Genomic DNA, 17851 nt, shown 5'->3' on the forward strand with positions numbered 1-17851 from the left:
ACGATTTTGAAGGACGATGTAGCTAGTTACAAATAAACAAAATTTTCCTACACAAACCTATAAGCTAATAGTAATAAATTGCATTCATAAAGTCCTAGTAATATATTGAAAAAAGTGGTCGACCTTTGAAATTGAAAAGGGTACACACTACACAGTGCCAAACTGCCAATCAAGTGAATCAACCACGATGAGCGGAAAGCCGGAAATACAAAGGCACATCTAGCTGAACCTCACATTACATATGAAAATGATAGCTCCAAAATTAAACCCCCTAAAATTTGAACATTTTTTTAAAAATATAGTGCGCTCCAACGTTCCAGTTGAATTTACACTCCTCGTGAATTTTTGTTTTTCATCAAACGGTCAGGACAATTGGACAAATGATTGATTATTCATGTGAACAAAATTTAATCACCCCGCTTTTCATCTCAAAATCTGTTTCAACTCTTCCAAATGATGGATTATTGGCTACCTGTTTTCATCACTTATATAAACACTCCCACCAAATGGATTTGTAATTCTCATCTCCTTCATTCTTTTGATTCTACCCCTTTGCCTTCCTTGCTTGTTTTTACAAAATCGAGTTAAAACCCACTTCACAAAATGCAGATTCTGAGAAGGGTTCTAATGCTCCTGCTGATTATTTCATTCTCTGGTCAGTTGTCGAAATCCGAAAGGACTGGGGCAACTGGCTCAGGCTGTAATGCAGCTGATAGAGCTGCACTTCTTAGCTTTAAAGCCAAGATAATGAGGGACACAACTGGCATACTCGAGTCGTGGGTGGGCGCAGATTGCTGTGGAGGAAGCTGGGAAGGTGTTGGATGTAACCCGGCTACTGGAAGAGTCACTTCTTTGGTGCTGCAGAAACCTTCTGGCAGTGGCGCTGCTGATGACATTTACATGGAGGGCACCCTGTCACCTGCTTTAGGCAACTTGCAATTTCTTGAGGTGCTGGTGATCAGTGGGATGAACCGCATTAGAGGAAACATTCCGAATACTCTCACTAGTTTAAGATACTTGTCGCAGCTTGTCCTGGAGGGAAACTCACTGGTGGGACCCATCCCTTCAGCCATCAGTCGTCTTCCTACTCTTAAGACCCTCTTGTTAGATGGCAATCGTCTGAGGGGTCGAATCCCTTCTAGCTTAGGAAACCTTAAGGGCCTCCTCCAGCTCAATTTAGCAAAAAATTATCTTGCAGGTCCTATCCCACCTTCCTTTAAAAACTTTCAGAGCTTGCAGTTTCTTGATTTTAGTCACAATTTACTATCTGGGGTAATCCCTGGTTTTATTGGGCAGTTTCACAATCTGACTTTTGTCGATCTTTCTAATAACCAGCTCTCTGGTCCAATACCCATATCACTTTGCAGTCTTACTGCGCTTTCAGATGTTTCCCTGAGCAACAACCAGCTCACTGGAAGGATCCCTGACCAAATTAGTGGCCTTAAATCTCTCACCAGTCTTTCCCTTAGTAACAATCACCTTACAGGTCAAATTCCTGCATCCCTTGCCAAATTAGAGAACTTATGGAACCTGAATTTATCACGAAATGCACTCTCAAATCCTTTGCCAAGTACCCTTGCCAAAGGCTTGCCTTCTTTGCTGTCAATTGACCTGTCCTACAACCATTTTAGCTTAGGGACAGTTCCTAATTGGATCAGGAGCAAAGAGCTTACTGCAGTCCATTTAGCTGGCTGTGGCCTCAGAGGGACTCTCCCAACCTTCACAACACCTACCTCTTTAACCTCCATAGATTTCTCCAATAACCATTTCGTATATGGGATCTCTACTTTTTTAACAAGAATGTCTAGCTTGCAGTTTCTCAAGCTATCTAACAACCAACTCAAGTTGGATGTTTCTCACATTTTATTGCCAAAAGGGATATCTTCTATTGATCTCAGTTCAAACCAATTATTTGGTCCTCTCACAGCGATCCTCAATGCCCACACAACCAGCTTCCTTGAAGTCATTGATGTCTCAAGGAACAGAATCTCAGGCAGTATTCCCGTATTCAGGAAAGGATTGGCCTTGAAAGTACTCAACATTGGGAGTAACAAGATTGCTGGACATATACCAAGCTCAATCTCAAATTTGATTGAATTACAGAGGTTTGATATAGGCCGAAATCAAATTTCTGGAATCATTCCATCAAGTTTGGGTTTGCTGGTGAAGCTGCAATGGCTGGACTTATCTGTTAACCGCCTCACAGGAAGTATTCCAAACAGCTTGCTTGGAATCAAAAACCTGAGGCATGCAAGTTTTCGAGCAAACAGGTTGTGTGGAAAGATACCACAGGGCAGACCTTTTAACATCTTTCCTGCAGCAGCTTATGCCCATAACCAATGCTTGTGCGGCAAACCCTTGCTTCCTTGCAAGGGAAAGAAACCACCTCAAATAGGCCAGTAACTTACTTTGTAACGAAAAATAACCCGCCATCTATAACATTTTCATCTTCACTTGCTGCTCATATGATGCTTTTCATATAGCAGAGTAGGAAATAGGCACAAGCTTTCTCTGATGCTTGCCACAAGCATCCTACATTGTACTTTTACTTTGTTATAAAACTAAATAGCTCTTTAAAGTATAGTCTATTTAATTGTGCAAAAAATGCATACCAACAGTTAACTAATGATACTAAATCCAGATTAAGCGCAGAAAAGGAGATGATAAATATTGGAGACAAATTATGGACTGAAAAAGCATGAACATTTCATTGATGATCATCATTCAGCATAACATCAATTAGAGGAAACATCACTGTTTTAAAAAAGATTCATAAACTACTTCTATACTTTCCTAGCCATAAACAACACCCAAATTTACAAGCTACCCATAACAATCACCATCCCAAAAAAAGACCTACTTCTGGAAGCCTCTAAACATCATGTCAATACACTTATGCATCTTCATCACAGAGTTCTTCAGCTTGAAGATCCTCAGGTTCCTGAACATAAGAAACGAAAAGAAGAGTTAAAATGGAGACAAACTCAGTAAGATAATCACATGGCCAATACTGCAGTAACAATGATACCTCTGCATTATTATCAGCATTGTAAGCCTCCATGGCTTTCTCATACTCCACTTTGAGCTCAGCAGCTTTATCCAGATATGGCTTCTTCTCCTGCAGGACACCACCAAACAACACACAAACTTAGTACCCTCAAAACAATGCAGGGAAAAACTAATGAGCATTCATTCAAACTTCAAATCACTTCACCAAAACTAACCTCATCAGTCATGGACTTCCATTTTGCTCCAGCTTCCTTGGCAACCTCTTTTACACCCTTGGACTCGGGATGCTCCTCCTTGTACACCTTTCGGAAATCCTCCCTATCAAAGATAAAATATAGAAAAACTTCAGCCCAACTTCCCAAGCTTAGAAGGATTAAAAACATTCTGTTAAAGGAAACAATTATCATACATGAAAACAAAGTAGCCACCCATGGGGCGCTTTGGCATGTTAGGATCCTTCACTTTGCTAAGCTTTCTCTTCTTCGACTTAGACTCAGAACGTGCTGCAGATGATGATGGCTTCTTCCTGCAATCATGTTCAGAGAGACTGTTTATTAACAACACATTAAGAACTGTCTGATAACTTTTGAACGATCAAACACAAAATCAAACCTCTCAGCTGGCTTCTTCTTAACCTCAGCTGGCTTTTCAACAACAGTTGCATCTAACAAGCAAACACACAACAAAACTAGCATATTAAGTTCATCATCTGACATCATATACACAAAATAAACTAAAACAAATTAAATCAGATTAATCACAACTCATAAACTGTCTTACCAAGGCTCATCTTGATTTTTGCCTCAATGCTGCAATTGTGCATATCAATAAGAGCTACTGGCACACTGCTGTTGCATTCCTCACTGCCAATTGTTACAAAATAGTCTCAAATCAAATATTTATCTCTTCAATACTGGAAATTACCAACACGACTAAAACGGCATTCAATTCAACTAGCTATGTAAGCATAATTATACCAATAAAATCCATTGATTACTCTTCCATTTCAGAGGCAACAACAGATTTTAGCGCATTTAAAGCAGGAACAAATTAATAAAACTTGAGCAGGGAAAAATTAAAATCAAACAGATGCATAATACATTCTATTTCGCACAAAATTAACATCTCTATTCCTCAATAATCCTCATGATCAATTATAATCATTATCTTTTCAAGAGTTACCACTAAATATCATCAGTCCTAGCAAACTAAACACCAAAATACCACCAAACATTCAACAATCGCTCATTCAAGTTAAAAGCAACAACAAATTCACCATTCTTAAAGCAGGAAGAAAATCAAATAGATTTAAGCAAGCAACATACAAATCTACACAATAAAACATGAGGAACACTCTGGTTATAATCACAAATCAAAAATTAACAACTAAAAATCACAAGTCTACAACGAAATCAAACAGCGAAATATATTCAATAACCTGAAAAAATTAGGTTAAACAAGACAAACAGCAGAAAAATATGAATCGAAAAAAAAAAAAAAAGTAAAAGCTAGGTTGAGATAGAGGGAGAAATATACCAGCGAGAGAAAGCGCTGCCATCCTTAGCACGCTTAAGAGAAAGAGTAGCGGAAGGCGAAGATTCAGCATCTGGAGACTCAGCTTCAACTCTCTTCCTCTGCTTGGGCGGGTTGCTGCTTGTGGATGCCATTTTTGCTTCTTCTTCTAGAGAGAGAAACAGAGAAAGTTGCAGAGAGAGAAATGAAATATGGTGAGATCTGAGAAAATGAAGAGTTGGTTTATAATGAGGAATTCAACTTAAGTGGAGGGAACATTTCCTAATTCTCTTCTCAATTTTATTATTTTCAGTTGGCGCCCAATTGAATTCTACGTCCCGCCTTGTAAGTTGTACGTACAATCAATGGATCGCTGACTTGGCACCATTTATTGGCGTTGGATAGTTGTCATTAATCAACGGTTTCGATTGCTTTGTTTCATTCACTATATTCTATATTATGGGCTCAGCGCCCAAGGCCCAACACTCAACTCCAATGTTAAGTCAACAAGTTCAAACTAATTTTGATGTTATAACAGCAGCTCCTTTTAATTTTCACTCTACTTGTTCACCGTTGGGAATCTGTTGGAACAGAAATAGGTAATAAACTTTTATAATTTACTACACATCTTCATCGACTACTTGCTTTCCCCAAAGAGAGGTAGCAGCAACAGTCTCAGCAAGAGTCCCCGCAACCAAGGAGCCTTGCAAATTTTGGAGTTTGAATTAACCAAAGCTAATGCATTCCGCCGTTCGTCTTCTTCTTGATAATTAAGCATCGACTGCCTATCCCTTTCCTTCACTGATTTTGTCACATTTGAGGGCAACAAGTCTATCCTCAATAAAAGACAATGTAGTCTCTATTTTCTGCAGAGTAACGTCCCCCAAGTCAGTCTCAATTGGAAGTTGAAAGTGCTCAAGCAAAACATGGCATATTTATAGACCCTTGCATTCTGTTTACTTAACATATATGACTATATGAGAGGTTGCACCCTCACTTTCAAAGGGAATAATATTAGGCCAAAGAACAAAACAAATATATATAACTAATAATAAGTACAGTGTACAAGCACTACAAAATGTGCTTCTAATTAGGAACAAAAATAAAAGTACAATTTGATGAAAACACATCTTCAAGTAAATTGCAATAGAACTCTGGTGACAACACAAAGACTGGAATATATATGCACAACTTTGGAAAAACATTTTTTTTTTTTTTTTTTTTTTTTTTAAGAATAAAGGATAGAAAACTTTTATCTTCATCTATTTTCTTGCCGCAGGGCCGGTATAGTTCCGTTCCAGTATCAGGTCAGCAATGTATTTGTCACAATTATAGAATATCGGCAAAAAATACTAGACATATAAGAATTTATAGATGTTATATCAGCCGTTTGGGCCCGTTTCTATATCTCCTCTTCTTCAAATGGATCACGTTCAGGAAAGTCTCCCACCTGGAAAATGAAGGCTCAGGACATATAATGTAACATTTTGACATCATTGAGGTGCCAGCAAATATCCAAATACTTGCAGTATCAGCCAGACAGCTTAATTCATTAAACTAAAGTGAGCACGGACGAAAGTGTTTGAAGAGGCAATAGAAGAGAACTACTCAAACTCCAAAAAAAATTACTTGGTACCCATGATAGATTGACAGCAACTAAATAGTTTTTCGGAAAGCAAAAACTAAATATAACTAACATTCCCAGTAAGCTATTGAGGCATTAAAAAAAGAGAGAGAAATTGAGTTCATGAAAGATAAATAGGACTTATAGAAAGGCATGAAACACTGTATATATGTATAAAAAGGCATGCAAATGAATTTCTTGTACTTACAACTTTTCTAGCATAATTGAGTTGCTAGCAAAAGGATGGGAGTATAGGACAGCTGACAAATCTATCTCAACCAATCAAGTAATCCGAATGAAACTTCTAATAACTAACTAAGTTATCAACCTATTATCATGGTAGATGAATAGGACTTTAATGGTCCTTTCCAAATAAGTGACAGATAATATTGCTGGATTGGCAAAATATGACTACGAACAAACCTGTACTTTATCTGGTCTAACCATCGCACCATGAAGTGTGAACAATCAAAGTGGCGAGTCCCTTTGACCCTGCAACATGAAAAGCTGAAATGAACAGTCTTAACATACAATGGATTACGTTTTGCTGCAAGAATTACTATTCATCTTCAAGTGAAAGTTTCTAACAAAAGAAACACATGGTTATTGGTTACTACAAGGGTTATGATTTGAAAGGCTATCAGAAAGTTTCTACGTGAATAATAGCTGAGGGATTTGGTTACTAACAATCCATCATGCTTCCCCAGTGGTTCATCATACTGAACTCCAACCCAGAAACCAGGGCCTAGATTTTCTGCTTGGCTGACATATTTCACAATACCACGTTTGTCTCCTGGCTGAACTTGACATCTATTCCCACCCGAAAGAAAAGTAAGAAGCTATAGGTAGGCACAATAGCATACTGCTTTGAGCCAGCTAGTCAACCAAAAACATAAATACGTAGTTAAAAAAAAAAAACAAAAACAAAAACAAAAAAAAACAAAACCTACACCAAAAGACAAGAAATGGTTACATTGGTGAATAGTCATAAACCAGCTAGTCCAGCTTATACAAAGCTGTTTTCATGCATTCAAACATGAAATAATACCAGCAGTGATAGAGTATAATGCATAGGGCCCTTTTGATTACACAGAAACACGAGAAGAGCAGTTTCAGGGATGAGATTTCATAAATTTAATGAATCTCAAATACTCAGCACATAATACAAAATTGTTCACAGGCTACGTGAGAAAGTGAAGAATAAGACATCCTTATAGTGAAAGTTGACAAATGATGATAACATATAACTAAACGAAAGGTTCAATAATAGCATCAACAATCCTACACAAGGTTTAGGGATTCCTGAAAGCAGTTAGAGGGGAAAAAAAAGGTGAGGAGAGGGGGGGGGGGTATATTGAATCAGTCCATATAATACAAGTACAGGTGATCTTGAAACCAATTATGTTGTTATAAAAGCTAAAACTGAGAAAACCAAAATATCATCCAAATGAAGAACCAGCAAAGCATCACAATATACCATACAACATCAATTCAGTTAATTGCCCAATAAAATCCAAAAGTTTAAACATTAGAAAGTGAGCAAGGGGCATATCAAGGTATTTCTTGATATCCTATTGATAGAAGGAGATAGAATGGAAAGAAAATGAACATTTCTTTCACTAATCGAAAGTTGCAGCACAGATATTTGCTAGAAATAAGAATCAAACAGTAAATTCAAGGCATTTAACAGGGATGAAGTAGCCCAAAATAGGCTGTATTGATATTCAAGGGGAAATCAACACAACTTCCTTCTTTCGAGAGGAAGGAATTCTCTCCCAAAACTTCTGTTTACAACTTTCTGAATCCCTAACTCACATACTCCCTTCTCAATAAATTACAAGATTCCCTCTAACAAAGTAAATTACCTCTTCTTGTAACAAACTCTCCAACTCTTTCCAGCTCAACACTCAAGTGGCTGAATTGAATCCAGCCTTCCTACGAGCATAAGTGTATTGTATTTTGGCTTGGAGCTACTGGGCTGATTCCTTGCAATATTTCAGATTGGCTGTAAGTTATAAGTTATATTGCACTTGACTTTTCAACACACACACACACACATAAAGAATGTAGTAAATAGAGAATGTTAAATGAAAACTCTAAGAATGCCAAATATCGAGTGGTTGTTATATATGGTAAGTACAACAAAATCGCTATTAACATTCTACTCTCATTTTCAATATCTTTTTACCAAGGGGCCTGAAAAGGAATCTGGTGACTAGTGTCTAAGCCGCTGATTTGAGGGCTAGTATGCTCTTCTTTAGCCCCTAAACATTTGTTTGTACGCCAAACATGAAGAAAGAATCACCTCATTACATCATACGATAGCAGCCCAGTATAAAGTGCAGCTACATGTCAAGTGACAATGTGACATACAGCTCCACAAATTAAACAGAGAAAGACTGAAAGTGCTAATTGCTAAGAACAGAAAATAACTAACCTTGATATTTGCACAAAGATCTTCTATGCAATTTTCAGGTTAACTGCATAAGAGAAAGAGCAAAAAATTGTCAAAAAATGCAGGTTTTGTAATCACATTCAGATCAATTTGAGAGTTACACATTTACACCAGTATTAGTAAATAAAGCTAGATGAATTAAGCACATTTACATGTACAAATTTTAAATTCAGGTAAATGGACAGTTAACAGAAATACAACAGAACATACAAGATGAGCTCACAAAGATCCCATACGCATAGCAATATCTTCAAGGCTTACCTTAGTACTGGCACCTGAAGGGCTTTTAAGTTCTAACTTTTCCTTGAATTTTCTAAAAGCACCTACAATATCAAAGTATCCAAATTAAGAAGGGAAGCAGAAAAGAAGTCCAGAACGATTTCCTATGATTGCTTGGCAGCACATTTGGGGTAAAGAATATGCACAAGACTAAAGATAGTCTAGCCAACATATTCTTAAAATTAGTTAAAAAAAAATAAAATAAAGTTGCATCAATGATCATACATTACATAAGCTAAGAAATACAAAATATATTCAAGATATTACAGAAATATGGATTATAAAGTACTCCCTCTGTCCCTATTTGTTTGCTCCATAGGCAAATTGTGCTTTATTAAGGATTGAACCAAAGTTTGCAAGTGGGTTGGAGGTATCCTTATCTTTTATAGTTTTATTTATGAGTGTGTGCAAGTGGGGTTGATGGTGGGACATATTACCAAATAAGGAAATGGAGTAATCTTTAAGGAACATCCAAATATGAAATATGGGGCAAACAAATAGGGACAGAAGGAATAGTTTTTAAGGTACTTGTCATCACCTTGTTTATAGGCTTCATCGGAAATTTTGTATTTCTCCACCAAAGACGTGTCTTCCAGCCACCAGAAGTTACTGATGTTGGGTCAAGATCTACAACACGCAGCCGATATCTTTTGTGAACCCTTAGGAGGGGAAGAAAAAAGAAAAACATTAAAATTAATTTCATCTAATTTAGATAACATACACAATATCAACTTTACGGGTAGCTATTTACCCAACCATTGGAGAATAGAACCCAAAGGATCTTGCATTATTAGTGAGATCAACCATTTTAGCTCCTAAGTCATCATAAAGCTCAAGGGACATTGAATCAACAGTGGTACCACATTTTTTCCAAAGCTTCTCTTTCATGGCTTCCACAGTCATCTGACCACATATATCACATTAATTTTATCTGAAATACGAAGTCCCAAATGACCCAAAAATCCTTGCATATAAAGCTTTTAGGTAGATATAAGTCCGAAGAAGTAAAACAGAATTATTCAGCACAAAAGCCCTTATATTATAAATACTTGTCAGTTGTCACCCTATTCACCTCCAAATCACAATCAGCAATTACCTGATGAGGTGTTGCAATGCTAGTGAGCTAAGGCAGTTGAATGGACACCTCTGATCACCTGGATTGTGAAACTGATATTCGAGAGAAGAGTTAGATGGCGCTTCAATAGCGATGTTAGATTACCATTTCTCGAAGAGATGTGGTGGGATCTAATGTAATGATTGTGAGATTAAATATGTCATCTCCTACAAACAAACCTTAATATAAGACTATGAAACAAACTTAAATGGACATACTCAAATAAAATTGATACTAACACTAAGGGACGAAAGGAGTATCAACAAGGTCACATTGTTTTATTAAGGACCATGAGAGGCAGAGACTATCACTAGTATAAGTTGTGGAAACTATGTACGAAGTAGTAATTACATGGTATTTGTAGATATAATTTGGATTCTTTATTAAAATTCTATGAAAAGCCTATATTTAAGATTATGGCTAAATGATTAACTATAGGAAAATACAAGTTGATATATTTGATTAATGAAATTCTTTAATCAAGAGGGACGAATAAGCATTGTCATAAGTTTTTATTGTAATATTGTTATAAATTCAACAATTTGTAAATTGAATTATCGACATCGTTAGTTCTCCCTCCGTCCTCCATGCTCGGCTATTGTTTCCTTCTTCTCCCTCCTCCATTGAAGCTTACTCCTTCCTCCATGCATGCTCTATCACTGTTTCCTCCTTCTCCATCCTCCATTGAAGCTTAATCCTTCCTCCATGCTCTGTTACTATTTCCTCCTTCTCCATCATCCATTGAAGCTTACTCCTTCCTCCATCTTCCATTGAAGCTTTCTCCTCCTTCCTCCTCAACTAAAGCTTCTGCCTCTTCATTATTTTTTCCCCAATTTCCACCATTGTCGAAACCAAACTTGAAAATCAAGCTCAATGGCAATTTCAATGGAGGACGTGGTCACCCCCACCCTTGGGGTTGACTATGCTCTTAATTGCACCCTTTATTTATAGGGTTTTCGTTTAATTTGGCGGTAGAGATGGTGGTGTCATCAAAATTGAGATGAGAAGGATGGTATCGGTTAGGGATGGCAATCCAGTCCGGATCCGACCCTACTCCGCCCTGATCCGAGGTAAAAAAATTCGCTCTGAGGTCTGAGAAAAAAGTAATCTGAGTTCGACTCCGTTAAAATAATCCGACTCCGAGTCGAAGGAGGGTCGGAGTCGGATCCCACAAAAAATCCGAGAAAAAATTCAACTCCGACAAATGTCCGACCCTCACAGATTATCCAACTCCGACTCCGATAAATAGTGGATTTTTGTGTGGGTCATGGTGGCATTGGGTGTGGGTTGTAAAGGACCAAATAGCCCAATTTTTCAAAGTATATTGAATAACGAAAAGTCGGGTTGGATCGGAGTCGGAGGTCGGATAATGAAGTCGGAGTATCGGAGTCGGATGTCGCAGACAGAGTCGGAGTCAAATTTAGTCTCCGATTTCCTGTAGGGTCGGAGTCGGATTTAGCATAATCCGCTCCAAATCCAACCCGTTGCCATCCCTAGTGTCGGTGGAAGGTGGACACAAGGAAGGGGGAAACTTCAGTGGTGGTGTCAAAGGAGTAAGGGTCTGTTGTGTTCAGCTTAATTTCAGTTCAGTTCGGCTCCAATCAGTTTAGTTCAGTTCTTAATTTCTTTCTCTCATAAACAATTAATTTCAGCTCTATTCAGATCATTTCAGTTCCTAATTTCCTTCTGTAACACCCTCGATTTACTAACTAATAATAAACAAGAATTAAAGGAAGAATAACAACTTTTAAATAAAATTGCGGAAGCATACACCTAAATCGGAGGTATCACCGTCACACTCGACATCCTGCCAAGTGTTAAGGCTTATAAAATCCCAACAATACAACCCAATAAATCTAAGTGAGCTATTTATACAACTTTACAAACTTGTTATAACAGACTAATTGAAACACTTGAGCTCCTTTAGCTACGATCATTTGCTTAACCTGCTTAGAAAATCTTGACTGCTCACCATTAAGGACAAATTCCAAAATAGATCGTCACAGGGCCACCATAAGAAAAAGACATGGCCGCAAACACAAGTAGCACAACAAAACAACACACATGTCAGCAAAAAGCTAAGTAATCACCACATATCAGAACACAGAGTATAATAGGATAATCAACATTACTAGCTCAATTAAATAATGTAGTTTAAAACTACATTACACATTGTACTTCGAAAATAACCTTGTCAGACTTAACTTTGAATAATAATACAAACCTTCACTCAATTAACTCATTTATCCCATAAGTGTGCCATGCTCTTTGTTCTATACCTAGCCTTGGACATGGGTAATTTGAATAAATAAACCAACAAGTATTAAACTCGAATACTCTCAATAACCAAAAAACACCTTAAACCAGACCATATACGGGTCAAATCCCATTGTAGGGGACCATAGAAAAATAATAAAGATTGTACCTCATTCTTAACTCATGATTATTATCTCCTTACCAACATGCCAAGGACTATGGTCTATAATGCCGAGCCTCAAACCAAAAACAAAATAATAATGTTCACTCTTTTGATCTCATACTTTGATCAAATAATCATTCACATGATAATAAATGATATCTCAACAATGGCATAGGTTCCCAAATAACATAATAATTCGATTCATAAAACGTCTCAACTTATAGGGAAATAATTCTAATACCCAAATATAATCAATTCTCAACCCAATATTATATTAGTAACCCTAAACCTCGAAACAATACTCCCTAGAACAATATTAAAACCCTAGCATAATCAATTATAAACATAAAAAAAAAATTACAATATTCAAATCCAATCTAACCATATAATATCATAACAATTAATCATATATATATATATATATATATATATATATATATATATATGTACAAGATTTCTAGTAATAAATCATACAATTCACATATAATTATACGAAATATAATACAAACAACTCTAATATAAGGTTCGTGTAATTACATATAGTAAATAATATAATCAAATTAATCAAACATCATCAAAGAAGTCTATGTGATTACCTTCCGATTAGTTACAATCGAACCACAACATTCAAGACAAAGTATATGCAGTGTCGTTGCAATTTGCGGGCTTTAATTTTACAAATCCAATGGAGTTTGGAGAATGAAATATTGAATGGAGATCGGAGAATAATAACGAAAGAAAAACTTTAATGAAAAATCAAGTTTGGGGTTGGATCATGGAATTCATGCACAAAAGGATTTCGGCAAACTTTTTTTTTTCTTTAATAATATATCTTTTGAGGGTTAATAATATTTATAGGGTTTAAAATACTTTATGTATGCTTAAAATTGTAGAGTCCTATTTTCGTCAAAATAAATAAATAAATAAAATAAAATAAAATTGTAGAGTCCTATCTAAAAAAAATAGGGTTTTTAAAACTTTACAAACTCTAAATAAAAAATGTGAGATTAGAAAAGTTATATAATAAATAAAAATAAACTATATTTTTATAAAATATATTATATAAAATCATAAAATATTCGGGTAATACACCTTCTCTCATAAACATTCATTTCGGATCTATTCAGTTCAGTTTTCAATTTCCTTCTCTCATAAACAATTCATTTTAGCTCTATTTAGTTCAGTTCCTAATTTCCTTCTCTCATAAACAATTCAATTTAGTTCAGTTGTTTTCAGTAAATCAAAACAGGCCCTAAATCCCGTTATTTCTCTATAACAATGACATAAGTATAGGGGTAGATTTCTAGCTTTTATATTCATAACAATATAATGCGTAGGTGTTTTTTTTTTTTAATTAATACACAAGTATGCTTAATAATGAATATCTGTATTATAAACATAAAATTGACTAAAAAAAATGTAGCAAGTCACGTAACCCAGGTGGAGCAATGACATTCAGTTAGGTAGATAAATTGTTTATAAGTGCCGTTTGACTATCTTTCATTAAAAATGATTTTCCTTTTCTTGTAAAAAAAAGATAAAAAAATGACATTCAATTTATTCACGACATACTTGAAATTTGGTTTCCCAATATACTACCTCCGGTCTAATTTACTCGCAACAATTTCCTAAAAATGGATGGTTCAAATTACTCGCAACAAATTTTTTTCTTTTCTTATTTAGTATGTTTTTGGGTGGTAAATGACCAATATACCCTTACTTTTTTTTTTTATATAAACAACCTTATTAAATTACAAATCAATTTTCATTAGATTAAACTCCAAGCTTAAATAATTAAACCCTCATGCCCTTTAATTTTCCTCCTCCAACCCCATTTTCATGGTGGCTTCGTGGGGTTAACAGCGGCAGGGTTCGTCGGTGTTGGGTAGTTTCAGGTCGTGGGTTTCAGATCGGCGGCCTCATGGTTTCAGATCAGCGGGTTTCAGATGGTAGGTGTTTTACATGTTGGTGGTTGGTAGACGGTAGGTTATTGGTGCGGTGGGTGGTAGATCGTGAGTGCGGTGGGTGGTAGATGGTAGATCGTGGGTGCGTTGGGTGGTGGGTGGTAGATCGTGGGTGCGTTGGGTGGTGGGTTTCGCTGGGTTGGTGGGTTCAAGGGTGAGTGGTTTCGCTGGGTTGGTGGTGGTGGTGGGTTCAAGGCTTTTCGTGGTTTTGTGGGTTTTTCAGATCTGTGGGTGACAGGCTAAAGTCATATCACATAATCAAAAATAATTCCTAAATCCTCTAGCTAAAGTAGATTGAGAAGTAGGGTCGAATCCACAGGGAAACAAGTCTTTCTATTCCTAATTAATTAAAATAATCTAAATTATTAAGTAACCAAATTATAGATATGATGAATTAAACTAAGGGAGATAAAAGTAAGGAGAAATCAATAAATAAAAGCGTAGGATATAAGTTCACCAATAAACAATATTTCAGGGTAAAATATAACAATCAATCACCAATGCAATAAATTAATCAGATTATAAAGGGTTTCGCTACGTATTATAATCACAGGATTAATCTACCGGTATTAAATCGCATCTCTCGAATCTTGACTTAACCATTTATAAATTAATCTGCCTATTGAAACTAAGCCTAAACATCAATTCTCATATCTCGAATCTCGAATCAATATTGCATAACTCATACAATTAAACCAAGCCTAATCAATTGCATAACATTAAATCAATCAATAGGAAATTAATCAAGCATTGATAATCAACAATAATAAATTACCCCTTCATATTATTTATGGATCCCCACAACCCTAGAAAATAATCTACTCACACATATTAAAATCTAAACTAAACAAAGCAATTAAACAAGACATGATAAATCAAAGCAATTAAATTACTAGAAATGAAAAGGAAAGAAATTGTTACCAAAATTAATGGAAATAATGAATTGCATAAACCAAGAGTTGTAGAGAGAGAAACAAGAGAGAAATCTAAGCTTAAAACTAAGTATAAGAATTTACCTAATGAAAAGAGATGATTGTCTCAAAACTAAACAAAACGTATTTATACAATCTTAAAATTCTAATTAAAATCTAAGTAAAAAAATCTTCGGAAAAACTCCTCCAAAACATGCGCCCGGTCGGGCGCCATCTTGCCGGGCCGGGCCCGCCTTTTCTTGAGGGGAGCTTCTCTTGCGCCCAGTCGGGTGCGAAACAGGGCGAATAGTCTTCTTTGTTCTTCCGCCTTGCCGGGCTGGGCACGCATTCGGGCGTCCCATCCGGTCGGGCGGAGCTCATAGCAAGCCTTGGACCTCTCGTTCTGGGCTACTAACTTAGCCCAAACTCGTTTCTCCTCCTTGAGGCTTTAATCACTCGGTCCCATTGCCTCATTTCTTCGATGTCGAATCCTTAAACACCGGTTTGATGATTCTAACCGGCCTTGGGCTATGAAAGGTGATCGTGCTTCTCTAATGCTCGTAGTGGCTCCAAATAAATCCGAGAAAATGCTCTAAACCTGCAATTTTCTATAAACCAATACCAAAACTACGAAAACACTAGAAAACACATATTAGTAATAAAAGTGGATCTAAAGAGCCAAAAATACTCCTAATTATGACCAAGGGATGGGGGTAAATCACTATATAATATAGTCATATAAGTGGGTTTTCAAGGGTGGTACGGTGAGTTGCGGCAGTTGGGTTTTCCTCGATTCATAGGGTGGTGCTGGGTGCGTCGATGGTGCTGGGTTTGTGGGGTTCGGTCCTAGGTAAAGGTGGGCACGGGCCGTGCCGACACGCGGGCGGCACGGGCCCGGCACGGAGGCCCACCTGTGGGCCGTGGGGCGTGCCGTGAACACAAATTCCAGATTTGGCACGGGCACGGTGCCCGGCACGTGGTACGCCCGGGCACGACACGACATGGCACGAGGCCCGCCAGGCACGGCACGACCTGTGCCAACTAGCCGTTGGAAGTAGCCGTTTTCCAACCGCTCTAAAACGGCTAGTTTTTAGCCATTTTTCCCACCCAAAATCCCTATAAATACCCCATTTCTTCCTCCAAAATTTTCACAATTCATCAACTCATCTCTTCTCTCTTATTCTCTAATATTCTTATTCTCTAATTCCTACAATCTTACTCTCTTTCTATTTTGTGCAAAGAAAAAAAAAATTCCTACTCTCTTATAAATTTTACATTTTTACTATTATTAGTCTACTACCAAAAAAAAAAAAAAAATTCTTATATTTACACTCGGGAAATTATAAATTTGGGAAAGCAATTGAAGCGTCATTGTAAGATCTAACTCAACTTTATTTTAATTTGTTATTGTTATTGTTATTGTTATTGTTGTTGTTGTTGTTGTTATTATTATTATTATTATTTTTATTGTTGTTGTTGTTATTAATGTTATTATTGTTTTCTTGGAAGTTGGAACAACTTAATTATATAAAAACTACTTTCTATCTTTATTGTGGATAATTTAGATTGTTAGTGAAATCTGTCTAAGGCGGGACTTGGGCTCAGGACAACGTCGTTCCTAACCTCTCCTACCTGGGATCTCATTGACCTAAGTAATCTACTATTATTATAATTATTTTTGAAAACTTAATTTATATAAAAACTAGTTACTAATTCTTATTGCTATTGTTATTATTATTGTTGTTAATTGTTATTATTATTGTTATTGTTATTTGTTATTTGTATTATTATTGTTGTTGTTATTATTATTAAATATCATGGCATCAAATCCGAGCACTTCCTTCTCCTCTAGAAAAGCCAAGTCAAAACGTAGGGAATCACCAAACCCAAATACTTCAATGCCCCCCTAACACCTTTCCCTCCCCTAACATGCCCTTTCACTCCCCTAACATGCCCTTTCCAAACACTTCCACCCCTTTCTTTCATCCCCAAACCACGGAAGGGCACGAACAAATGGATGATATGGCTCCTTGGACTATGCCTAGTTTGGGATTTCAACAAACCCAATTCTCACCTCATTTATACGGATCACAACATGAATTTTCTATTCCTAGTAACCAAGGTAGCCAACACACAAGCCTCCGGGTCGAGTGAACAATCCACCCAAATGCCTAACACCCAAAATCCTAACATATTAGAGTGGTGTACTGAAGAGGAATTTGCTCAAACCAACCGAAAGAGTGAAGTATGGGCACATTATCAATTGAGTAAAAATGGAACCAAAGCCCGGTGTCGGACTTGTAGTAAAATTTTCTCGGCCGATACCAAGCTAAGGGAGGGACGGGACACCTTAGTAGACATTCAAAAGATGTGGTGGACCATCTAATGATCCAACCCAACCCAAAATTTCTCAATTCCATCCACAAGGCTTCATTTACAGTTATGAGAGAGATAGGGATGAACTTGGGAGAATGATTGTTCATGCCGAACAACTTTTTCTTTTCGCCGAAAATGATGCCTTTAACAACTACATTAACCGAGCACTACAACCCAAATACAAAAAA

At 36.7% G+C, this 17851-nt stretch overlaps 2 protein-coding genes and 1 pseudogene across 2 annotated transcripts; 1 reads left to right on the forward strand and 2 right to left on the reverse strand.

Annotated features, from left to right (window-relative positions):
- Window positions 1–542: 542 nt before the first annotated feature.
- LOC145587282 (uncharacterized) lies at window positions 543–2562 on the forward strand. The gene has a single exon (XM_081644018.1). It carries the CDS (start codon window positions 604–606, stop codon window positions 2401–2403), a length of 1800 nt encoding a protein of 599 aa, XP_081500144.1. The 5' UTR covers window positions 543–603; the 3' UTR covers window positions 2404–2562.
- A 146-nt stretch (window positions 2563–2708) lies between these two features.
- Window positions 2709–4721, reverse strand: LOC145587283 (high mobility group B protein 7-like). Its single transcript, XM_081644019.1, has 7 exons — window positions 4546–4721; window positions 3790–3872; window positions 3622–3673; window positions 3419–3535; window positions 3225–3327; window positions 3029–3118; window positions 2709–2941 (listed from the first exon to the last, which is right to left on the reverse strand). Exons 1-7 carry the CDS (start codon window positions 4674–4676, stop codon window positions 2894–2896), a joined length of 624 nt encoding a protein of 207 aa, XP_081500145.1. The 5' UTR covers window positions 4677–4721; the 3' UTR covers window positions 2709–2893.
- A 1112-nt stretch (window positions 4722–5833) lies between these two features.
- Window positions 5834–10764, reverse strand: LOC145590188 (tubulin-folding cofactor B-like; annotated as a pseudogene).
- Window positions 10765–17851: the final 7087 nt, after the last annotated feature.

This window comes from Chenopodium album, chromosome 17, assembly GCF_948465745.1.
Source record: "Chenopodium album chromosome 17, dcCheAlbu1.1, whole genome shotgun sequence".
Taxonomy (NCBI): domain Eukaryota; kingdom Viridiplantae; phylum Streptophyta; class Magnoliopsida; order Caryophyllales; family Amaranthaceae; genus Chenopodium; species Chenopodium album.

Bases quoted from the DNA above. Each gene is read 5' to 3' on its own strand.
- LOC145587282 (XM_081644018.1), top strand. From the start codon at position 604: ATGCAGATTCTGAGAAGGGTTCTAATGCTCCTGCTGATTATTTCATTC.
- LOC145587283 (XM_081644019.1), bottom strand. From the start codon at position 4,676: ATGGCATCCACAAGCAGCAACCCGCCCAAGCAGAGGAAGAGAGTTGAA. The intron at 3,536-3,621 runs GTTTGATTTTGT...ACATGATTGCAG, and splicing joins AAGAAGAAGCCAGCTGAGAG to GAAGAAGCCATCATCATCTG. The intron at 2,942-3,028 runs GTATCATTGTTA...TCTTATGTTCAG, and splicing joins ATGCTGATAATAATGCAGAG to GAACCTGAGGATCTTCAAGC.